This window comes from Anolis carolinensis, chromosome 1 (genome assembly GCF_035594765.1).
Source record: "Anolis carolinensis isolate JA03-04 chromosome 1, rAnoCar3.1.pri, whole genome shotgun sequence".
Classification (NCBI taxonomy): Eukaryota; Metazoa; Chordata; class Lepidosauria; order Squamata; family Dactyloidae; genus Anolis; species Anolis carolinensis.
In genome coordinates, this window is record NC_085841.1 from 276,460,601 (window position 1) to 276,486,126 (window position 25,526).

The 25,526-nt window shown below is 36.7% G+C and overlaps 1 protein-coding gene across 4 annotated transcripts in view; it reads left to right on the forward strand.

Moving 5' to 3' along the window:
* Positions 1-25,526, forward strand: part of usp47 (ubiquitin specific peptidase 47) — a 66,959-nt gene that overhangs the window by 32,153 nt on the left and 9,280 nt on the right. For 3 of the 4 annotated variants that reach the window (XM_062967700.1, XM_008115935.3, XM_008115937.3), the window contains 13 exons: positions 308-404; positions 1,963-2,108; positions 3,851-3,930; positions 6,609-6,758; positions 15,586-15,681; positions 15,781-15,933; positions 17,150-17,317; positions 18,306-18,437; positions 19,526-19,602; positions 20,079-20,134; positions 20,654-20,766; positions 22,950-23,054; positions 25,045-25,252. In XM_062967700.1, the coding sequence (XP_062823770.1) occupies positions 308-404; positions 1,963-2,108; positions 3,851-3,930; positions 6,609-6,758; positions 15,586-15,681; positions 15,781-15,933; positions 17,150-17,317; positions 18,306-18,437; positions 19,526-19,602; positions 20,079-20,134; positions 20,654-20,766; positions 22,950-23,054; positions 25,045-25,252 (1,581 nt within the window). The remainder of the gene's footprint in view (positions 1-307; positions 405-1,962; positions 2,109-3,850; positions 3,931-6,608; positions 6,759-15,585; positions 15,682-15,780; positions 15,934-17,149; positions 17,318-18,305; positions 18,438-19,525; positions 19,603-20,078; positions 20,135-20,653; positions 20,767-22,949; positions 23,055-25,044; positions 25,253-25,526) is intronic. The other variant, XM_008115936.3, reaches the window with a different exon arrangement.

The window sequence follows — 25,526 nt, forward strand, 5'->3', positions numbered from 1 at the left end:
CCAAAATTAAAAGTTGAAAGTTGGGGGAAAGGGTTATATCTATTTTATGAATTCATGTTATAAAGAGCCATTTTCTATCTTGAGAATATATTGCAAGGATTTTTTTTCTTGTGCAGAGATCTTGTGTAGAAATTATTGTCAACAACTGCAGTATTGGTTAGTACTGGGGTTTTCTTTCCAGTTTAAAGCAGCTGTGAGTGTTTCCAATCTACGCTTTTTATTAGGAGAACTGTTGCTTACTCTAGTTGAACTTGAAGGAAAATTAGCATGAGTTCTAATCTTGTTGCGAACTTTCTACTTTGTTTAGGATACGTAGGTCTAGTAAATCAAGCAATGACCTGCTATTTGAACAGCCTTCTGCAAACCCTTTTCATGACTCCCGAATTTAGAAATGCATTATACAAGTAAGTACATGAGGTCATAAATTATGTAATGTGGCTATTTGCTGTTTTTTCCTAAGGTAAAATTTTATATGTATGTTAAAACTACAGTAGAGTCCTGGTTATCTGAGATAAAGGGGCGGGCCCAATCTCAGATAACCGAAGTGCTTGGATAATAGGGAAGCCCTATTATCCCTCCCAGCAATCCAGTTTAGGAAAGCGCCCCGCGATCGCTTCTGCCTAGCAACACTCTCAGGGTGCTTCCCAAGGGGCAAGCCCTCGCCAAGGGACGTCTCCCCGGATCTCCCTCGGCCAGGCCCATGCTGGAGAAAAATTTTCCTCCAGCAATGGCCTGGCCGAGAGAAACCCGCAGCACGCTCCTCGTTTCTCGGAGGGACAGACCCTTGCTAGAGGCTCTTGGGAAGCACCCCACGTGCGCTGCTGCATCCGGGGCGCTTTCGCCTCCCTCTCCTTCTCTCGAGCTCCCTTCACTTGAGAGAAGGAGAGGGAGAGGGAGAGGGAGGGGCACCCCTGGCAGCGCCTCAGATAATGCAGAGGCTCGGTTAACCAGGACTCTACTGTATATAGTCAGTTTTTGCCAAATATTCCAAGAGACAAAATGCTGCAGAGACTGAGGATACTCTGATATCTTGAGGACTGTACTCCCTTGCAGCAGCACTCCCGCCCCCTTGCAAAAAAGAAAAATCAATCCATTCCCTTCTAGCAATGCCTTTGGTGGTCTTTTTGCCACATTTTTGACCCCTGACAATTTTAGCAAAGGCAATCATTGTTTCATCATCATCAACATTTAATTACTTATTAATCGCCCTCCATCTAAGATGCTCTAGGCGATTTACAAGATAAAATTGTAAAGGATAAAAACATACATACAAATATTGATAAAATTAACATAGATCAAAAGCTCTAGTAAAGAGCCAGGTCTTGAGTGCTAGGGTAAAAGGCCCTAACTCATGCATTGTTTGACCTCCTAATGGCCCTGGAGGTCATGGAAATAGCTCTGTGAGGCTGAATGTTATTCACTTTGCCCACCCCTGCCCCATTATGATATTCCTGCTATTATTCTAATATCTGCTTTAGATGCTGGTTCACTGTTAATCATAGAACAGAGCACTATAAATTGATTGCAGCTAATACATGCGAATTTTAGAGTCTTGTCCTTGATAATAATACTTGATGCAAATATCAGGCTATGTTTAATCAGACTGTGACAGTGTTCCCAGTAATTTATGGGAGAGTTCAACTGACTTGACCAGTTTCAGTTTTGTGCTTTACAAATTTCTGATTTCTGGACAGTGCTTCATATTATTTTCATCTAAAAGTATAGAAATAGACTGCAGGGTTGGTGACAGCATGTACAAATATGGCTGAATATGTTTTAATAAATATTGTGCTAGCACTATAATAAACATATCTGTACCTTAGTCTAATAATCCACATAATTAGTTGTTCAAAGAACCATATCTAAATGCATGTTTGCAGAGCATTTATTTTTTAAACAGTGTGTTATAATTTAGATGTTTTGTATCAGTAATGATACTAAAATGTCTTATTTTGTTAATAGATGGGAATTTGAGGAATCCGAAGAAGATCCAGTGACAAGTATCCCTTATCAGCTTCAAAGGCTGTTTGTTTTACTACAGACCAGCAAAAAAAGAGCAATTGAAACAACAGATGTAACACGGAGCTTTGGATGGGATAGTAGTGAGGGTAATTATAACAAAATGTTTGATTAAAACGCTGGTGAAAGATTAGATATGACCTGTTACTGATAATTTTCATTGAGTAAAGCAGGGTATGCACAAGCACTCACTGTGCATGATTCATGAGCTTCCTCTGCATTTAGCTCCTCCTTTCTGCATGAATCAGAACCATAAATTTGTAGAGTTGGAAAAGATCATAAGGGCTATCCAGTCCACTCCCATTCTGCCAGGCAAGAATTCATAATTGAAGCACTCCTGACAAATGGGCATTCAGTTTTTTAAAAGCTTGGCTTCCTTACCTTTTACCATTTTGGTTGCCTTTCTCTTGAATGCTCCAGTTTGTCAATATCGTTTTTGAATTGTGGTGTCCAGAACTGGACATGGTATTCCAGGTGAGGTCTGACCAAAGCAGAATGCGATGAGAAACAAAGAAGCCATTGTTAATCATAGCTTCTACCTGAGCTGGTAAACTATTTCTAATTGCTTTCAAACAAGCCATGAAGCTATGGGTTTATGTTGGCTTCTGAATCCTACTTTGTTTGGAAGTCATTAATCAGAATTCCCAGTTCACATTTAATAGGAAGTTAACTGGAGCTGCTTTGCAAATTTGCTCACATGCATGAAAAAGAAAGAATAGCAGCAGCAGAGTAGACCTGTGTGTGGATGGAAGATGTGCATGCATTAATTAGAGTACAACCTTTGTGCAAGGACATGTACGTATTCTATGTAAAGTACAGTTTCAATTAAAATGACTGAACTTTGTTAAGAAATAGGTTAAGCCCTGCAAGGTGAAAACACTGCAGACTTACCTGTTAAAATGTCTGCTGTTTTGAATATAAAAGATCCTACCTGGAATATCCAATGTAATAGTTTACACACCACAGTGGCCATCCAGTTGCTTTGAGGAACATATGAAAGAAATTCTAAATTGTCAGATCTGGTATTTGGAAGGTGATTTTAAATCTGGTTTGTAAAACATAATCCTCATTTAGTAAATGGGAAATCAATATATATTTTATTTATTCTACATATACATACAGGCAGTCCTTGAGTTACGAACAAGATAGGTTCTGTAGGTTTGTTCTTAAGGTGAATTTGTAAGTTGGAAGAGGTACATTCTTAAAGTGTAACTCCAGCCAGATAGATAGATCGATAGAATAGAATAATGAAAAGTTAACATCCCTGTGGAGTTTTGTTTTGTTTTTCTGTCTGTGCCCCTATTCAGGAGATTTTACCTCATTTTCTGTCTCTGTGATAATTGGATTTTGAAGAAATTTACTTGTTATGAAAAGAAGGATAGGTGATAAGGCTTCATTGGAGACATATTTTCCCCATGATAACTCTTTACAGGGGTGAATTTCTCTTCTGAGGAATAGATTTCTCTTACTTTCTGTTGTCTCACCCCCATTCTTAACTATGGGTTGTCCAAAAGTTGGATGTTTGTAACTTGGGAACTGCCTGTACCTTACTGCAGGGAGCGCATAAAGAAAGACAAGGAACTCTCAAGTATAAATTCCTTGTTCCTTGGATTTCTCTTCATTATTCAGTATGTATTAGTATAGTGTTCGAATTCACTTTCTTCAGTTGTTACAATGAATTTAGAAGTAAGATCCCCTTTGTCACTTGTTTCTTTTGTTGCTCATTGTAGTTTCTTCTTTGTTTCAAAATAAATTATTGATGGAAAATGTGCCAGAAACAGAACATGCAATTCCTTTGCTGACTAAATTTGGCAATTTTATTTTACAACAGCATGGCAGCAGCACGATGTACAAGAACTCTGTAGAGTCATGTTTGATGCTTTGGAACAAAAATGGAAACAAACAGAGCAGGTATAACTCTTCAGATTTATTTTTGTAATAATAAAATTAAGATAAATGAACAATAATGCTTATACTAGAAATAATGATAGAATAGTAGGGGTGTTTATTAGATATAATAATAATAATAATAATAATAATAATAATAATAATAATAATAATAATAATAATAATAATATATAATTTGTAGACCGTCCTATCTCCCCGAGGGGACTAAGAGCGGTTTCCAACATGTATGGAAAACATTCAATACCAAAAAGGAAAAACTTTCAAACAAATTACTTTAGGGCAAACCATATTAAACAATCTAAAAGCAGCCTAACTCTAAACTTAATAACAGATAAAGTAGCAGACAGTAAGAGCTTAAATAGCCTATCCAGATGTAACAATATAAATTTAACACTAAATAAAAACAACTAAAAAGATAGCTGAAACTATGTAAAAAGATGACATATTGTGAAACAACAAGCAGACTGAAGTCAGTGCCAGTCTCTAGACAAGGTTTGACATATCTAAATGAGAGTATGTCAAGCATATTAATCTTCCTCCTCTCCATATGATAAAAGGGCACAGGAAGGTTTTCAGCAGTTTTTAAAAAGCGAGGAGAGAGGGAGCAGTTTTCAATTCTTTCGGGCGGGAGTTCAGGAAGAAGGCCCCCTCTCTCTTTCCCACAATCCGTGCTTTAGACAGGTGAGACTGAGAGCAGGGCCTCCTTTGTGTATTGCAAGGCTCGGGCCAGTTTGTATACAGAAATGTGGTTCTGCAAATAGTCTGTGCCCGAATTGTTTAGGGCTTTATAGGTAACAACCAGCACTTTGTATTTAGCCCAGAAGCAGATCGGCAGCCAGTGGAGCTGCCAAAGCATAGGAGTTGTCCTCTCACGGTATGGCGCTCCAGTTTGTAATCTGGCCACTGATCTCTACACTAATTGCAGCTTCCGAACTGTCTTCAAAGGCAGCCCCAAAAACAATAACATCCGGTGGGCCAGATAGGTGGGCCGCAGTTTAAGGACCCTTGCACTATAGAGCCTGAAGACAAGCAAAAAGCTTCCATTCCAGCTGCTTTGGAGCCTCCAGCTGAGTCCCAGTAGCTCCCCAGACTATGGAACAGACAGTGAGCTAAGTTATGCTGATAATAAGGCCATCACAACTCTTTGAGCAAGCTATGTACAATCTCCCGAATTGATTCCGAGCAAAAAAAAACTAGTAAAAGTAGACTCCAGTTTCAGGCCTGCCATCAGTAACCTACTTTGTAGAGCTTTGAAGTTTATTTTATTTAAAAACTAGCAAATTACTATTTGTTTGCTTTTAAATATATATATATTGCTTGTTAAAAGAGCTCTTTGCTAAAATGTTGCTTCTAGTGTTTTTTAAATAAATTGAAAGGCAAAAGTAGCTATTCCTCTCCTTCTCCCCACTAGAAAATCCGATTGTTTGGAGTACTAAGGGGCAGTCTTATGGTGTGTGTGTGTGTATTAAAAAGCAATGTTTCCCCTCCCCAAAGTAACACTACAAGTACAGTAACAGTATTTCCAAGCTCTGCTCTTTTATGACAAAGCAAGGTGCTATTGGACCAATGCCACTGCATTACTAAATTTGGCCACCAGATGGTAATATAGGCATCCTAATATGCCTCTCTTTTTTCTTTTCCCTCGAGCTGTGATCCAGGCCAACAGTTTTCTTAATCAACAGCCTCTTTCCTCTTTTGAAGTTTGTTCATTGGGTAGCCTTCCTGGTTACACAAGAACAGTTTCTGCAAAGGATTAAAAATAATTTGCCATTGATGTTGCTGATCTGTTTATGGATCAGAGTGGGACAAATGCAACCAATGGAGCAGAGATATTTACCACCCAAACCAAGAAACAAGAAATCAATAGCCCAGACATTTTAATAACAGACTGAAGTCTATCTATTGTTTGCTGTCTTGGAGAATTCGATATTGAATCTGGCTCCCCAATTCCTGCTAGCTGACAATCTGATTTCTAAGCCAGTTAGAGCTTTTTATATGCCAAAACTAACACTGACTCACTTAGTGGGTCAAAGATTACAGAACTGGTATAGTATATTGCTGCCTCTTGACTTCCTAAGGGGAGCCTTCTGCATCATTGTCACTCTCCGGACTGTAATCATTGTAGTAGTTTGATCAGGAAGTTACAGTATTATGGATTATTGCAATTGGATTATCCTTCCTCAGGAACAGCTGTAGATGGCAGATTAAATTTATTGGGCATTATTCAGTCTGGATCAAGGAGCACTCTATGACTACAGAGTTTGTCTGTCATATCACTCCATGACTACAGTATTAAACCATCCAGGACACCTTTGAGGAATTACTTATTGATGAATAAATAGCTGAAATTGAAAAACACATAAATATATTTGTACAGAGAGGGGAAAATATATGATGGTCATGTACAAAATTGGCATAGAATGGGAAGTCCATGAATCTTAATCTTGAATGGAAATTAGAGTGGCTTTCTGTTCATTGCATAAAAGAACGCTATAGGTCAACCAAAAGAAAGCGATAGACAGAATTCATACATCTTGAACTACTCTTATCCCTATAAATGTTGCTTGTGTAATTCAAAGTGATTAAATTAGCTGTATATTAAATGTTGTGGGAACAAATATTGAATAAGTCAAAATATGTAATGCATCCTGCTGAATATAAAAATCCTTTCTCATTTGCAGGCTGATCTCATAAATCAGCTCTATCAAGGCAAGCTGAAGGATTATGTAAGGTGCTTGGAATGCGGCTATGAGAGTTGGAGAATTGATACATACCTGGATATTCCTTTGGTCATTCGACCTTATGGCTCCAGTCAGGCTTTTGCAAGTGTGGTGTGTACTGTTAAAACTGACTGCTAGTAGATCTATGCACAAATTACATACATAATGCAAGCGTGGTATCACTTTCTTGCAAGGCAAGTATCATCTTAGATACTCAATTTTGGGTTGTCCGTCTTTGTGCTGTAAACCAGCTAGCAAGTTCTGGAAGGTTTTGAACCCTTCAATGAGTCCTACTGGTGCATGTCTAAGAGGGAAGGGAGTTCATTCAAGGAATTTCATGATTATGATATACCTGTTATGTTCTTTTCATCCTACTATATGAATTCAGAATTACTGAACTTTTACCTTGGCATAACTATGAGTATGTGTATTTATGAACATTTAAACTGTTAATATTGCTTAACAGATATAGAGAGAGCACAGCAATATCTTGTATTTTAAGAACACAAATTATCCTTTTCCTTTAGAAGGGAAGAAAATCTTGAAGTGAAGAATTAAGATTGTGTGGGTCTTACTTTTCAGACTAGTTTTCCTGAAGCTAGTGGAAGCTATTGTCTACACAACAAATGGGAACTCTAATTTGAAATTGTTCGGGTGGGTCAGGAAGATCCAAGGAGAGAACAAAATATCAGAAAATATTAATTATACAAAATCCTTCCTTATAGTGCAGTAACATTCAGGCTTAACTATCAATCTTTTGCATATTCATTTGATTTGGTTCTTTTTATTGTCCATTGTTGCCATAGTGAGTAAAATACCTTACTACTCTTTGCTGAAATTTAAAAAGATTTAAAATGTATTTTTTGATATGCATTGCTCTTTTTTCACAGTGTAAATAGTTTAAATTCTGATTTATTGTTTTTTTCAGATAGCAAAAGGAGTTCGTTTGTTGTGCTCCTTTTTATTAAAAAATGATTACTTGAAAATTTTAAAACAAAATTAGAATTCCCATGCTTTATTCTTCACAGTTAACACAGAATTGTCCCTAAGTTTATGTGTTTGCTTATAATTAAAGCGACTTATAGAAATGGACCAAGGCCCACATAATCTAGTAGTTTATGCAAGAATCCAACAGCATTTAGGAATTATGTGGCTAAGTAGAAGTTAGGATATGGGTAGCCAGCTATATTTTAACCACTTCAGTTTAAATCAGTTAGTACTTTCGTGTATTGTTCAACTGCATGCAGTTTAGGAAATTACGGTTTGTGAACATATAAAGGAAGATATTTCTGAGTATGTAGAACTCCTTCCCTGTTTTGAGTAGTATTCAGCTCACCATTAAAGTTGTATTCTAATGGAACCTGATGGATAATGGGAGACAGTAATGGAATACATTCTTTGCTGCTATTGATTTTTTTTTTCAAAATATGCCATAATGTTGATTGTCGTGAAAACTCTTGCTCTTAGATAGGATGGTTAAATATCACAGGGTGTGTTTTTTTCATATATCTTTACTAGAAACCTGCACAGATATCAGACTTTCTGTTTATTATTAGTTTCTATTATGAATATTAGAACGGAATCAAGTTTATCATATACTACTACTCACAATACTGTTACGTTGGAGACTTTTGATTCTCCATTTATCTCATTTTACTCTTCCCTACTTTGGTTGCAAAATTAATTCTCTTGTGGTAGAAGATGTTTTAGATGTTAGCTTTGAACAGTTGGGAACTATGGAGGATACTTGCTTTTGGAGAAGGGAAAAGCCACCTGTTTCTAAATGGATTCTCTGAAGGTAGTATCCTCCATTGATCCTTCCTTGATAAGAATAGTTGAGGATTTGGCTTAGAGATCATACCAGTGATACAATGCAAACAGCACATGCGCTAATAGGGCTTGTGGAAGGGATTGTGAAACATCTTTCGATCTTGCTAGTCAGTTCCTGAGGGGACTTGCCACAGGCAGCACGACCCAAAATAGGGAATCTAAGGAGGATACTACCTTCAAAGAACTCTAGTTAGAGGTAAGTGATTTCCCATTTCTTCAAAATGAATTTCTTCAGAATGAATATTATCAACAATATGCCATTGCCTTACTTTTGCATTTATATTTGTAATAATATTTTAAGTGAACATTTTTAATAAAATGTTTAGGTTTAAGACCTTCATTGTCTTACTGTTTAGTCTTCAAATAACAGAAGTTAAATTCCTTTAGCTATAATATTAGGGCTTCAACTTTGTAGTGACCTGTCTGTGAAGTATTTTACATCACTCTTCTGATTTTCTTATTTTCTTTCAATTTGTGTAGTATAGCTTTAGTATAATTTGTATTTGAAATTATGGCTTTGTTTGTATTCCATTCAAGGCCTTACAGAAGAGCAGTTTGAAAAGATGTACTTAATAATAAAGTTATCTAACAAATAAGCACCATTTGATTAAAATATAAATTTTGAGGACAATCTCAAGGAGGAAGCATGTTATAATGCCTCTTATAGCTAAGAAAAAAGTTTATTTGCCTAATAGTTAAGGCCAGCTAAGTGCCCACTGAATCATTCACTGCATGATATATCAGCTTTTATATAATCTCATTCCTTGAATAGGTCTGATGTAGTTGGGGCTACAATTGGATCTAGGCTATTGAATCAGTGGAGTTCTGTTGTCAGTAGGCTATTATCTCTGCGTCTACTGCACTATTGACCAGATAGGATATTACTGCTTACCTTTAAAAAATAAAGTTGAATGTATGACAGCTCTTTTAGCAAAGTCTATATCTAAACTGGAGGCTGCGCATTACTTAATAGCTGTGTTATGGAAACCTCAGCACTTGAATCTATTACAGTCACACTTTCCAGCATGAAATGAGACTTACCTTCAAATGTAGGAAGACATAAGCTAAGAATTTACCCTCGCAGTAACCTCTTTCTTGACTCTGAAAGAATTGAATAGTCGTTTTCAACAGCTTGTTCTCTGTTCTGAAGTCTTCTGAACAAGCTTGATGGATTATTATTATTATTTGGAAAACTTCTTTAAGATTTTTTTTCCCCAAAAATTAAGTAGGGAACTTGAGGTTTTGAATCTTGCCGAGGTTTCATAGATTTGAATCTTGTCAAATGGAAGATTGCCTTAACATATTCTATTGCAGATAAAGTGAAATTGGTAGTATACTGCATATTGTTTTGGTGTAGGCAGCTCTGCACAAATAAACTGATTGGCTACTTTAGGCTCAGCCTCTAATACCAGCTTTATCGATTTCTTCCACTCTATCTCTGACTAAGCATTCAAATTGTGTTTTTCTGAAGGTAATCAAGTTTTATAGCAACTTACCATAGGTTTAATCATAATTGAAGCTATCCGCCATTTGCTGACAGTTACCCCCACCCAGTCTCTGCAGTTGAAATCTTTAAAAATGTTGTTCCATACATACAAATTATGTTACTGTTCTGAATAAATAACCACTATCCCAAACAGTAAATATGAGAATATTGTATTCTTAGGATTTATATTTAAAAGAAAAAAACAACAGTAGGTTTTGAATTTTTATTGTAAATCTATGAAAGCATATATCTGAAGAAGTTTTGCTTTGCTGTTTGTAATTGGATAGTACTATTCAAAACTTCTCCATACTTTTGTAAATATGTTTTAAAATGTTACATTTCAGAGGAAGTACACAGTGTACATATCTGTACACTGATATCAGTATTAATAATTTATGAAAGGTCACTGCTGGTAGGTTAGAATGAGGCTAATAGGACAGTTCTGATTATATTTCCTTATACATTAGCCTTGTTGAATTTAATGTTTCTTACTACCAGATAAAAAGGAAAACTTCATTCAAATTGGTTAGACTTGGTACCATTGATTTTCAGTGAGATGAAGAGAATTAGGCTTCAGGTTTTTACTTGTATCACTGCTAATCCCCATGTAATGTACCATGATATTAGTACCAGAAAGTAAACACTTATCAATGAAGTATAAATATTATGAAGAGAAATGTTTTAGAGGGAAATAGTAATATTGGAAATATTTGTACAAATGAATATAAACCTTTACAGGAACGAAGCAATATTATATAAATTATAGAGCAAAGAAATAAACTCAAAATGAAAAAATTAACAAAAATTCTTAGAGGTGAAATATGTGACAATTTAAAAAATTGAGCTATCAAAATGTCATATTATTTTAACCATCTTTTCTTGGTAAGCAAGAAGTCATTAAATAATGCATCACCATTCATGATTTTTCATTTAGTTTTTAAAGATCCACAGGAACATCACTTCTGTTTGTTTATCTCTTTATATAAATATAGAATAGTATGGTTCCTTGTTGACTTGCACATCACACAGAGTCTACATAAATTTTACATGATCACTTTTGTCAGTCATTCCCATGCCATTTATTTGTTAGTGAAAGAGGTGTAACATTTTCTGTTGCATGGCTTTCAACATGATGTTCAAGAATTGATACAAAATGTTATACCTCAGGAGTGTTTCGGTATAGGCTTTCTAATTATTCTAGCCAGCAGTTGTTTCCTAGGAAGAAACCCCTGGTCATATTTGCTTAAAACTACAATTTGTTTTAGAAGTGTGCAGGCTTGCTTCAGATGGTTTTTTATATACAGCACAGAGTGAAACTGCAGAAACTCATCCATGTAATAGTTTTCAGTAAATGCCCTTCTGATACAAATGTTGCTTTTCAATTAATAAAGAGATTGTTTAAATTCTTACAATATTTAGCCAAAGTATTCTGTCACTTTCTTAATTTTTTTTTAAAGAGCAATAGAGAAGTGAAATAGAGAAGTATGAAACTTCATTTCACTCTGTAGTCTGTCTGACTTTCCCCTCAGTCTTTGGTGAGCAATTTTGGTATGGTGAATGGTCTATGTGGAAAAGCCAGGGCTGTAAAACTTTTGTTCTGTTTGTTCTTAGTGCTTCTCTGAGTTCTCAGAAATGGAAGGAGAAGGGATGAATTGGAGGCTTTTTGAAGACCTTCCCATATCCTTGATCTCCTTCCCAAGTGGGATGCATCAAACAACATGCTTTAGATAGTAATCTTATAAGCTGTGTACAAGTCATTTTGCAATTGGTGAGTCAACTGGCCAACTAAGCCCCTGTTATATATTTAGAGATTAGGGAACAACTTTGTCCATGAGAGAAAATACTTTTTTTAAAATGACCTTATCTGTCTTTTAAATTAGTTATGAAACAACATAGCTATGTGTATCTACGGAGGTGCTTTATGAATTAATAGAACCCTGTCTTCTGCTAGTTTTAAACTAACTGAGTCAAGTGTCAGTGTTTTTTTTTTTTAAAAAAAAAGCTTTATATAAAGATCCTAAATGACTTTAAAAAGCCTAACAAGTCACCACGAGATTTGCCACATAATTTTACATTATTATTTCAGCATTTACATGATTGAAAATACTGTTGTGAAGAAGAGAGAATTGAGATAGAACACTTAGAAGCAAATGGAAATCAGTTTTCATTTTTTTGTTTAATAGGTTTCCAGGGCATAATGTTGATATGCTCAAAATGTGCCATGGCTGCATTTCAGTGATTATGAGATAATAACTCAAGTTTCATGCCAAAGACAGTGTAGTTCACCTAGTTTGGGACAGGATACAAGTAAAGCCTTAAATCCAATGTCTTTTGACCAGACATCTGCACATGCAGTGGATCTTCCTCAGCCTTTCAAGCCCCTTGAACCTGGTAGTTCTCCCCTGAAGTTGATGTGTGGCCATCCACTCCCCAAACTGTTTGCTGGCAAAAGAATATTATTGGAACTATGCCAGAATGATCAATGCAGCAATATGAAATTACAATCAAAACATAAAAAAGCAGTTAAAAGCATAGCCATTCAATATACAGATCACGTTAAACACATTTTAAGAGCTTGTGAGAAATAAAAAGCTCTCTACCTGGTGCTAAAAGATAGGAGGAATGTGGAAGCTGGTAGCATTCCATGGGTGAACAGCCTCAGAAGTGGGGTAATATAGGTAAGAAAATGTCATTTCCCTGCCAACAGTGCCTGATAATTGGGGGCACTTGGGGGAGAACGTATTATTGTAGGCCCAGATTGACATGGAGACAGATTTTGTGCAGATACCTAAGGCTCAGGTAGGGATAGGTTTGGAGATAAAAACTAAGAATGCTAACTAGATTGAAATGGAAACTAGTGGTTTTATTTCAATCTTGGCAAAATATGTTCTCAATTTTCCTAATTAATATTCTGGCAGGTGCATTCTGTATTAAGTGTAATTTGTAATTTAGAGATATAAAATTACTGGAAATTTTATAATGGAAGATGGATATATATATATACACACACATACACACATCTAGAAAAGAATGGAATGGGAAGAATAGAAATATGTAATGCTTACTTTTTAACACTGCTTACAGTCTTTAACACTATACTACTGTATAGCACAGAGAAAGCACAGATTTTCAAAAGACCTTTGGAGTGGAACCCAAGGCAGTAAATATTTTTTCTTTATGAATCTCAAGAGCTAAACAGTTTCAATTTCTGAGTAATCTTCTATGTATGGGCTTTTTCTGTTCCTTCAGTTATTTCATTTGTATGATCATCTTGGGCATTTGAAAACTGAAAACAAGCTGCTTCTGTCCTTTTGCATTTTAGGTATAGTTCCAAACATTTATTATTTATTTCACATTCCACAAAGGAATTTGAAGCAGGCAAGCAGAGTAGAAAGCTGCTTGAAAGGCCTTCCCACTGTGTTACAAGTGGTGTGTGTTTCGCATATTCCTATGCTACAGTCCTGGACCTGTTACGTGGAAATGATCTGTATTCTGCAACTTCTTAAAGTTTTCAAAGTTCAAGTCCTAAGTGTACTTAGAAGTCATTTGGGAACTGGGAACAGAAGTCAGGTATCTAAATGATGATCTTGCATCATTCTGAAACAATTACTAGTAACCTATTTTTTCAGGTATTTTTAAAGGAAGTGGAAGTTTCCAGAACTTGAATAGCTGCAGCAATCCTATCCCAATCTAGATGTTTCATTTATATACCTGCATAAAGTAGTAATAGGTGCTCCAAATCATGAAGTAATTTGAAGCTTTAGTAGCAAAGTTGGATCCAGGAATGCCTGCACCCCGATCGCATCCATTGAAAGTGATGCAATCCCATTCAAAGTACTGTAGATTGTATCTAATTTCCCTAAGGAAGGGAACAATCTACTTTTGACTGAGCTTTATGTGTTTAACCCTCATCTAGCCTACTGCAGATTCCAGTCATCAGTTCACCACTTCTAGTGAATCAGATGCCAAAACAGAAATACTCCAGGGTGTCATCATGACATTATTGATGCTAATTCCAAATGAGCTTCTTGTATGTATTGTAAAATACAGCAATAGAACTTTCTAAGTGCCGCTAGGACAGAATAGTCATCTCAGATTACATTATTTTGGAAGCACTGCTGTAGGTGAGAAAAACACTGCAGTTCTGCTCCTCTTGCCAGGTTTTGTCAAGAAGATAGTCAAGACTAGTGAGATCAGGGAAATTCATCCGAGTCACATTTTCCTGTTTCTGTTAGCAAAGTTTCCCCATCTGGATGTTGAAAGAAGTACCAGTCAGCTTTGAACAGAGTTCCCAAAGTTGCCATCACCAGCTCATGGATGTTGTCTTGTGACCATACAGCAGTGGCTACAATCCACAATATTTTAGAATAATGTATTAATAAGTGGACACATAATCCATTTGCAGTACCTATGCCTTTAAGATGACTGGAAATGTTCTCTTGATTTGCTCACTGTGATCTAGTGCCTGAATAGAAAAACTCAGACTCTAAGGGATCATTGTAATGAGGCAGAAACTGTCTTCCTCTCATATCAAAGTGCCAAAAGTGCATTGTTTGAATGTTATGATACAACTATAGCATGTCCCTACTATAATTTAACTACTGATGGCTGAAACATCATATTTCGGAATTTCAGACTTCAGACACAACTGAACCAAAAAATGAATGTGTAAAAGTAGGAATTCCTTCTGCACAAGATACTAGCCCTAATATTTGTTCATGAGTCACTGGTTTGGTTTGGCCTTTAACTGGAGGGAAGCAAGCCACAATGACTAGCTTCTCTGTAAATTGTTATTCTCTTCTTTAGCTGACTCATTCTGTAGCATCACTACTTAAAGATTGAGTTATAATTGCATCTGTCATGGACAAACTGCAGAACTAGCAGCCCTCCTTCTATAACTAGGAGACATATGCCAGAATAGGGCAGAAATCCAGTGGGAAGCCTCATGTGTGCTTATGCCAATGAAATTAACTTCTGATATCTGTTATAGCAAATTGTCTGTATACATGTTCTTATATGGAACATATACATGTATTTTTGTGAAGTGATACATGCAGCCATGCTCTAGGCATTTTGTACATTGAAATGTGTATGTTGTATTTAATGGGACTTGTGTGCACACATGACTTATATGGAGAGCTGAAAACATAACATTTTCAGATTGCTATGGGATATGCTTCAGTAACAGTAGGATAGAACTGTATCTTTTAAACTATATTATGTATCAAATGTTGCATTTGTTCCTGAAGGTACAAAGCCATCTCTCATCAAAAGTGTGAGGTTGTGAAACCGATTTACCTTTGTGACTGACAGTAGCTCATGACTTAATGTGATGTGCAAGATAACAGACTGATTTTGCTTGAGGTTGTTCACAAAATCTTAACCCTGGTGGAACCATCAACCACATAGTAAAATCCAATGTGTTATTTATTGATCATGATTTAACTGCTTACCTAAGGCAAAATGCCAAAAAAAAAATAATTGGTATTTTCCTCTGCACAGTACATTTGTTGTGCATTTCCAAGTATTTTCTTCAGTTTGAGAATTTAAGATTCTTTGATTCCAGGCTGATCATATAATCTGTGTTGTGTCAGTATTTAAATTCTCTTTTTATTTAATTAGGAGGAAGCACTACATGCTTTCATACAACCTGAAATCCTTGATGGCCCTAATCAGTATTTCTGTGAACGGTGTAAGAAGAAATGTGATGCCAGAAAGGTATATAAACAAACTTTTGAGACCACTATGGAATGACTGTACACTTAGCACCTGTATGAAATTCATCATTGCCTATGGGGTTGCTTTTGTGTTTTCCAGGGGTTACGATTCTTACACTTTCCATATCTACTAACCTTACAGCTAAAGAGATTTGACTTTGATTATACCACCATGCATAGGATAAAACTTAATGATCGCATGACATTTCCCGAAGAGCTAGACATGGGCTCGTTCATTGATATTGAAGATGAGGTAATTATGAATATGCTGCCGGGTTTTTGTGGGGGTTTTAATAGCTCTTTAAATGTAACGTTGTTGGCAAGGATATCATGCATTTTTGAATTTGTTTCCATTTTCTGAAATTTTTAAAATTTCTTCTTAATCATAAATACTGACTCCCTGCTATTACCCCTGAATATATTCATTTTTTAAAATTTTAGTCTATGACTTCTTGTGATTTACATTCTCTTATATTAATGCTAGCTCAAATCTGGTGTTCTACATTGTGAATTTTCTGGGCAGTGACTTTCCAAATGAAGGTAGTCCAAACAATGGCATTTTTTTTCAGGATTTGCAAAATATTTGGTTGCATGGTTACTTTGTGGGCTGTAAAATAGAGGCAAACACATTTTTTTTTAACTTGCAGAAAACCTGTTACTTAAAAAAATCTTTGTAGAAAGTAGAAACAAAGGGTGGCCAATGTGTACTAAACCAGGAATGGGCCAACCCAGGGATGTGAACTCTAACTTGTATTGTACTGGAATGAAGAGATCTACCAGGTAGAGAATATGGTACAAATATGGTACTCAGGCATGTAGACATACACTTAGAAGTGAAGAAGAGGGTGCCCCCTTTCCCATGTTCACCCAAATAATAAGTTTCATAACTCACAAACAGATGTTTTAGTAGTGACTGTTTGTTTGGTGTTGTAAAATCATTTGGAACAATCAACCATTACAAAATTATTCCCAATTATAATAGAAAATTTTAATCTGCCTTCTTCCTACTCCTGGGTTTGCTAGGCATTGGCCAAATAAATTGAAATGTTAAATGTTAACATTAGGCAGTAGGTTCCAACAGGTCTCTGTATAGCACTCTTTCCATTCTCATTATCCTACACGTGGACATGTATTGCCATGTGAGCAGTTAGGGCAGGGGGTCATTGCAGTGAATGTGGTGAAGCATGCAAACTGTCTATTATCTGAAATGCCCATTTGCTGTCCTTCTCTGTGTGTGCCTTATCATAGATGAAAGGCAAATATGGGGATTCTCCCAAGAGAATCAATCCATACTTGAACTGGATTGGGAATTATTCATGTTGAAGCCGAACTGCATTTGAAGTACTAAATGTTTAGTAGTACAATACACTAGTATACAAAGTTTTCTGTGTGTTAAACATTGTAAATATTTTACTTGATGAATGAGTCCTTGCTAATTCTGCAGACTAATTCTTTTGGCTTGTTTTAAGAAGTCTCCTCAAACAGAGAGTTGCACTGACAGTGGAGCAGAGAATGAAGGCAGTTGTCACAGCGATCAGATGAGCAATGATTTTTCTAATGATGATGGAGTTGATGAAGGGATATGTCTTGAAAGCAATAGTACTGTTGAAAGAATTTCTAAAGTTGCCAATGAAAAGGTACATTTTCACAATGGTTATATGGCTGATTTGCTTAAAGACCTGATTGTGATATTTGTTCCACCAGTCTTTGAAATATTTTGAGATGTAAGTTGCATTGACGGAATTATGTTGTGCTATCAGTGAAAAAGCACATTGCCAAAATAAGAAAATTCCAAGTCTGTGTAAACATTTACAGTGTAAGGTAAGTCTAATTAAGTCTGAAAAGAGTGAAGAAAACTAACAGTTATAAAGTGGTTTTAGCCTTTGTTCACGGAATACACATGTTCAAGTCAAGGGTACAGTGCTTGGGAAATAGACCAAGCTAATTTTAATGATATTCTAACCTGGGGTCCCCAGATGATTTTGGCCTACAACTCCCAGAAATCCCAGCCAGTTTACCAGCTGTTGGGATTTCTGGGAGTTGAAGGCCAAAAACATCTGGGGATCCCAGGTTGAGAACCACTGCTCTAAAACAAACATGAACTGCATAGTGTGTGGATTTCAAAGTCATTAACAATATGACCTGTAAGAAAGCTCTTTCCTAGGTACCAGTCATTTCATGTAATGCTAGGGAGAAGATCGGATGTGAACATATTGCCTTAAACATCCTTCATTAAACTGGTTGTTGATCTGAAAATTGCATTGTAAATTCATAAGAATGGCCTGCAACTGACTGGATTGCTATCTGTAAAATATTACAAATGAGTTGTCAACTCCTTTCAGACTGAGCAAAATATCTATCCTGACTTAATATCTTATGAGTTGTAAGAGGAAACAGAATTGTGCAGGTATTCCTAAAAGGGACTGTGATAACTTTAAATTACAAATTTGTGGTGCACTGTTGCTGTGTAAGGTGAAAAGCCTTCAGTCTTTCCCCTGAATATTATTATTAAAATGCTTTGTTACAATTTTAAAATTTTGCTTTACAGAATTGTGGAAAATGATACAGACATGTATAATTAAAAGCTTTTCTAACTAATATATTGTTTTTTCCTCCATTTCACAGAATTCATTATTATATGAATTGTTTTCTGTTATGGTTCATTCGGGAAGTGCAGCTGGTGGCCATTATTATGCATGCATTAAATCGTTTAGTGATGACCAGTGGTATAGTTTCAATGATCAGCATGTTAGCAAGGTAAGTTACATTGCAATTAATACAAGCTTACTTGTTTTCTGATTGATGTTGATTTTGCAGATGGCAGGAGAGAGCATAAGCTATTAACAAGAAATAATAGGCTGCTGGCATAGTGAAAGTTATTCAACAGAAATGTAACCAATCTTTAAGGAAAAAAATAAGACTTAAAGAGGAACCTTCCCCCCAAAAGACTCAGTTAAGAAGAAGTAGAGGAATGGAAAAAAGCTTCCAATAGCTAGAATAATAAGCAGCCAACACTGTTAAGAATTTTTCATGTTTCGTTTTTGAGTATTTGGGGTCAGTATTCCATAACTTTATATACAGGCAGTCCCCAAGTTACGAACAAGATAGGTTCTGTAGGTTTGTTCTTAAGTTGAATTTGTATGTAAGTCAGGACAGGTACTTTTTAAAGTGTAACTCCAGCCAAATATATATTTCCAAAGCTATATATCCAAAGATAGATAGATATAGATATATAGCTTTGGGTAGCATAGCGAAGGGTTACCACCCCTGTGGTGTTAGTTTTGCTGTCTGTGCCCCTGTTCAGAAGATTTCACCTCACTTTCTGTTCTTGGGATAGTTGGATTTTGGAAAAAAAATGGCTTGTTATGGAAACAAGGATTTGTGATAAAGCTCCAGGTGGGACACCTTTTCCCTATGATAATAACTCTTCCAGGAGTGAATTTCCCTTCTGAGGGGTAGATTTCTCTCACTTCCTGTTGTCTCACCCCCGTTCTTAACTAGGTGAGTTGTTTGTAAGTCGAATGTTTGTAACCTGGGGACTGCCTGTATATCCACATATATCCAAATCAATATATTCTATTTTGCAATATATTGATTTGGATATATGTGAGCGTACTATAAAGCTAAATCCCAAATGGAGTGTGGGAGTAGCTAGATCTAGCAACTTGTTCAGTTTTGCATTTGCAGTATAGGATGTAGAATTCTCACCTTATCCCTCACATGTTGTTCTATAGTCAAAGGAGGACTCCAGAAATAGAAACATGGTTTTGGTCTACAGCTTGTATACTTTCTGATATTTACGTCTACAAGTAAAATGTGTGTGTTTCCTTAAATCATCAAACTAGATAACACATGAAGACATCAAGAAAACATATGGTGGGACATCTGGAAGCAGAGGATACTATTCCAGTGCTTTTGCAAGGTAAGGAAATGTTAGGAGTATATATATATTCCATGTGATGGACACCTTTATTGGATGAATGCTATGATCTGACTGATGGATAACTGGTTTTTCAGTATCTTCTGATAAATTACACATTTATTTATTTATTTTATTTACAACATTTATATCCCGCCCTTATCACCCGAAGGGACTCAGGGCGGCGTACAAATTGGCAACAATTCAATGCCTACACATAATTAAAACAGCAATGAAAATTCAATAAAACAATTAAAACAATATAAAAATATAAAACATTTCTATACCTATTTAATCCCTATGTAATTTTAGCTAGAACAGAGAGGATTTGATTTTAATTTTGCATGTCTTTTGATAGCATCTTGAGTGCCAAGCACAGATTTTCTGACAATGAAATTTAAAGAGTGTTATTACTAAGACATAGTTAATATATAAATGTTTACTGACTGACTCCTTTTCAAAAATACTTTCTTCAATAGCTCTACGAATGCATATATGCTGATTTATAGACTGAAGGATACAATGAGAAATGCAAGTAAGTACTTATTTGCAGAGTTCACAATTCAACCCTGCTTTTAAAATACAGTAGAGTTATTAAAAAGAATCCCAAGTCAAGACAAAAACTTCTTTTGGGGGAAAGAAATAGAATGGAACTGTAATTTAATGTGTTTGATAGTAAATTAATTTGATTGGAAGTAAAATGGAACCAGAACATTATTTTTCAATGTATTGATGTGCACAAGTACTTCAGCATGCACATACAGATTCAACTTCTTTTATGGTTTCTTAACCATTTTAATGAATAATACAGCTAATTCAGTTTACATACTAATTATTGATAGTAAATTTCAAGAAGAGTTCTAGGCACATAATGCAAACCTGCTGCTAAAGCTATGTGCCTGAGTACTATCTAGTTTGAGTAATTGCAGGACAATCATATGTAAGCGCTCAGAACTCTTTTTAGTGGAAGAATTGATTATCTGTTAATGGGAATACTGAATGTTCCAAAATGAGAACCTTATATTTCTTTTTTTTCTCTTCCTTTCATTCAAAGAGTTCCTAGAAGTGAATGAATATCCAGAGCATATTAAAAAACTGGTAGAAAAAGAAAAGGAGTTAGAAGAACAAGAAAAGAGGCAACGGGAAATAGAGCGTAATACCTGCAAGGTTTGTTTTGGCCTGTTTTATTGTAGCATGCTTCCTGCTCATAATAAAATGAAGAGATGTTTTTGTGTATTCAGGCTGAATATCTTTTATTCGAAATGTTTGTAACCAGAAGTGTTTTGGATTTCTAATTTTCTTAGATTTTGGAATATCTGTATTTGCACAAATGTACATAATTAATGGAGCCCCGGTGGCGAAGTGCGTTAAAGCACTGAGCTGGAGACCGAAAGGTCCCAGGTTCAAACCCCGGGAGCGGCCGCTGTTAGCTCCAGCTCCTGCCAACCTAGCCGTTCGAAAACATGCCAATGTGAGTAGATCAATAGGTACCGCTCCGGCGGGAAGGTAACGGCGCTCCATGCAGTCATGCCAGCCACATGACCTTGGAGGTATCTACGGACAATGCCGGCTCTTTGGCTTAGAAATGGAGATGAGCACCAACCCCCAGAGTCAGACATGACTGGACTTAATGTCAGGGGAAACCTTTACCTTTTACATAATTAATATCTTGGAAATGGGATCTTAGTCAAAAATAAAATTTATGTTTCATAAATCCATTATACATATAGCCTGAGGTTAATTTTATGCACCATATTTTTAATAATTTTGGGTAAGAAGCAATGTTTGTGTACATTGAATCAGAAAGCAAAAGTGTCATTATCTCACTATATGGACAATTTTGGATTTTGAAGTATTTTGGATTTCAGAATTCTGCATAATGGATGCTCAGCCTGTAATGTAGGATTTCTGTATACTAAAATATATTTTTATTCAGAGAAATTATATCAGAGCTGATTGCTATTTCAGTTGTCTGCCTGTTTTCTCTTCATTATGCTAACAAATTATTACTAATTGTGTTCCAGTAAAACATTTTCTCAAATTAAGATAACACTATGTGCCCATATGCTCTTTGTTGTCCCTTCTGTCCTCCACCCACATAACTCTGTTGAGAGAACTACAGATGTGTAAACCACAGAACTAAGAGTACATTGACTTCAGTTGTTTTCATTATGGTTTAGTGTCTTTCTTTTGTTTTGTTTTTTCTTGATTTCCTCGTTTTGGTTTCTTTCAGCCATTAGTGGATTTTTTTTCCTCACTTGATCCATTGGTGGTCATGCATTTATGATCCCATGGCACCAAAGAGGTTTATTTTGTATTCCCTGTAAGGCAATGGGATTCCTCAAACTGATGAGCACATTAATTGCTTTTTGGGTCACAAAGGTTAACTCTTGCAAACAGTTGTTATTCTCCCACCCTCTCTTCTACCAAGTTTGTTATAATAAGGCTTCCAATAAAACAGTTGATCTCCCTACTACAAATGTTCAAGGCTATTGCTCCAGACCACTATAATCTCTGTAGCTATTCTCATTGATATCAGCAATTTATATTATCTCAAAGCAATCTTCCTTAATTTCTGATAATGCTTTGCAAAAGACTGATTTCCAAATACCCCTTAAACTGGGCATGTCTTTAGAGTTCTTTTTAAAATGAAGTTTCCTGAGGATTCTAGTCAGGACCAAAAGAAAAATAAAAGTACAGTAGAGTCTCACTTACCCAACATAAAAGGCAGAACATTGGATAAGCGAATATGTTGGATAATGAGGGATTAAGAAAAAGCCTATTAAACATCAAATTACATTATGATTTTACAAAGTAAGCACCAAAACATGTTTTACAACAAATTTGACAGAAAAAGCAGTTCAATACATAGCAATGCTATGTAGTAATTACTGTATTTACGAATTTAGCACCAAAACATCACAGTGTATTGAAAAGATTAACTACAAAAACATTGACTACTAAAAGGCAGACTGCATTGGATAATCCAGAACGTTGAATAAGCGAATATTGGATAAGTGAGACTACTGTAAGGGGAAAATACAGTCAGGGACTAACCCGTTCTGTTACCCCTTCTTTGCCGGTCACATGACCTAGGAGATGCCTACGGACAACGCCAGAGATGAGCACCAACACCCAGAGTTGGACACAACTAGACTTAATGTCAAGAGGAAATCTTTACCTTCACCTATGTTTAGCTATTCTATTGTTTTTATTTTGTGAACTGTTAGTTACTTGAGGTTTTCTTCTGACCAAAAAGTTTGTACAGACTGTATTCAACTTAATATTTGTGTCTTTTTGGTGTTTAAAAAAAATATTGAGCTTTCCCCTCTTTATCTATGGCTGCACAGATAAAACTGTTTTGTATGCATCCTGTGAAGCAAATAATGATGGAGAATAAACTAGAAGTTCACAAGGACAAGACACTGAAAGAAGCTGTGGAGATAGCTTATAAGGTAAAGTAATCAAATAATAAATGATAATTGAGACATTGGCTAGGAATCCCTGTGGTCAAGATCGTGTTTGAGAGTTGACAGTATGTAAATCTCTACCAAATTCTAGCAGTTTCTGCTTCACTTCTTGACTTCTAGGTGAATGATGTAGTTAGATGGCAACATGGTGCACACCCTCCCTCCACAGCTAGTCAGTGGACAGTCTATGCCTGCACTCATGAACATGAATACTTTCGTTTCCTAGACCTCCAGCATACTTGATAGTCGAGAAAGGCAATGGGTTTTCACTGTTTCTCCCTGAACTGTTGTCACCACAGGATGCCCAGGGACCACCCATCCCCTGGTCAGTGACTGGCCATAGGGCTGTGCCCTGCAATTGTCAAACTGTGTTTGCTGGAGTTGTTACACAAAGAGGCACTGGATACTACTTCCAAAACAAGTGAAAAAGACTTTATGCTAACATACGCCATGAGCAAGATTCTGGTCTACAAGTACACTGAGTGTGATTTAATCTTCCTTTTCTATTCTTTTTGATACCTCCTGACAGTCTATGGGGTAGAAGAATTTTCAGTAGCAAAATACTATGTACATAGTGGGGAGGAATTTGATTAAAAGACCTATTTGTTAATGAAAGTGCTTCTCACACATTTACTGGGTTCTTTTGATCTAGGCTGTGAACTGGGGTGGTTTTTTTCAGTTCTTTCCTGTTTGAGATTATATCTATATCTATATCCATAATAAAAGTGAAAACCCGTATGTGTGTATGTGGCACGGATGTCTGTTCACACAGACAGCCTCCGGCCTCCACAAACAGGCTATAGTTACTCCTTTCCACTAACATTACGGTTACAGCGAGCTCCATGAACATGTAGCCCAAACCCTGCCAATGTCCTCCCCAAACACTATGGCCCACCACCCAAGGAATGCTTTTGTTTGGGAATCATTTCATCCTAGATTTTGCATTGTCCTCCCCCATAGGCAGGCATCCCAGGGTTCTCCATTGGTGTGAAATTTGCATGACCCTGCCTAGTGACCTTCCCTTTCAAATCTGTCTGCAGAACAAACACAGCACAACTACACTTCCTGTCAGAGCACTGTGACTCCTACTGGGGAATGTAGAGGAGTTGTAGTTCACCTACCCCCAGAATGCTATGAACCCAAACAATGATGCCTCTGGGCCAAACTTGCCATGCATACCTGATATGCCCAGATTTGAATACTGGTGGGTTTGGAGGGGACTTGGCCTGGACATTTGGGAGTAGTAGGTACTGGGATTTATAGTTCACCTGCAATGAATGAGCACTCTGAACCCCTCCGATGATAGACCAGGACCAAACTTGGCACACAGAGCCCCCATAACCAAAAGAGCATATTGGACAAGTTTGGAGGAAAGGAAGTTATAGTTCACCTTCATCCAGAGAATCAGTGACCCCCACTGCCAATGAACCGGGACCAAACTTTGCACAGAGAAGCCTCACGACCAACAGAACATACTGCAGGGCTTTGTGGGAATGGGCCTTGATTTTGGGAGTTGTAGTTCACCTGCATCCAAAGAGCACTGAACCCAGCCAACGACGGATCTGGATCAAACTTGGCACACAGACTCAACATAGCCTTCTGTGGATACTGACAGATGTTTTGGGACAATTGCCCCTGGAATCTGGGAGTTGTAGCAGTTCACCCCCATCCAGAGAGCACTGCAGCCAGGCAGACCACACTTGGTACACAGACCCAAAATGGCCAACTTTGAATACTGGCAGGGTTTGGGGAGGATTGACCCACAATTCTGGGAATTGTAGTTCACCCACTCCAAACTGAGAATACCTAACAATCAGAGACAAATAATGCCTTTATCAAATAACCCGAGCATCGCCGGGTTCCTAAGCTAGTAAGCAATAAATGAATGTTATCTTCAGTAAACCAAAGCAAATGTTATGATAAAAATGCTTGCATAAATTAAATAAATTATTCTTCATCTTTACATTGACTTTAGATATTAAATTTAGAAGAGGCAGTTCCTCTGAACTGTTGCCGTCTGGTTAAATATGATGAGTTCCACGATTATTTGGAACGATCATATGAAGGAGAAGAGGAGACACCGATGGGAATCTTGCTTGGAGGTGTTAAGTCAACCTATATGTTCGATCTTCTTCTGGAGACAAGGCAGCCAGATCAGGCTTTCCAGTGTTACAAGCCTGGTGGTACGTACTGTGTTATAAAATTGCACAACTTATTTATAGGGCACAGAAATTTCTTGTGAGAGATCTCTAAATCACACAACTCCATGTTTTAAATATTCACTAAGCACATTGCTGTGAGAGCCAGTGTGGTATAGCAGTTTCCATGCTAGAGACGGAGGTTTAAATCCTCACTCAGCCATGGAGCCGAACTGGGTGACCTTGGACAGAGTACGCTCTCTCAGCCTCGGAGGAAGGCAAAGGCAAACCCATCTGAACAAACCTTGCCAAGAAAACA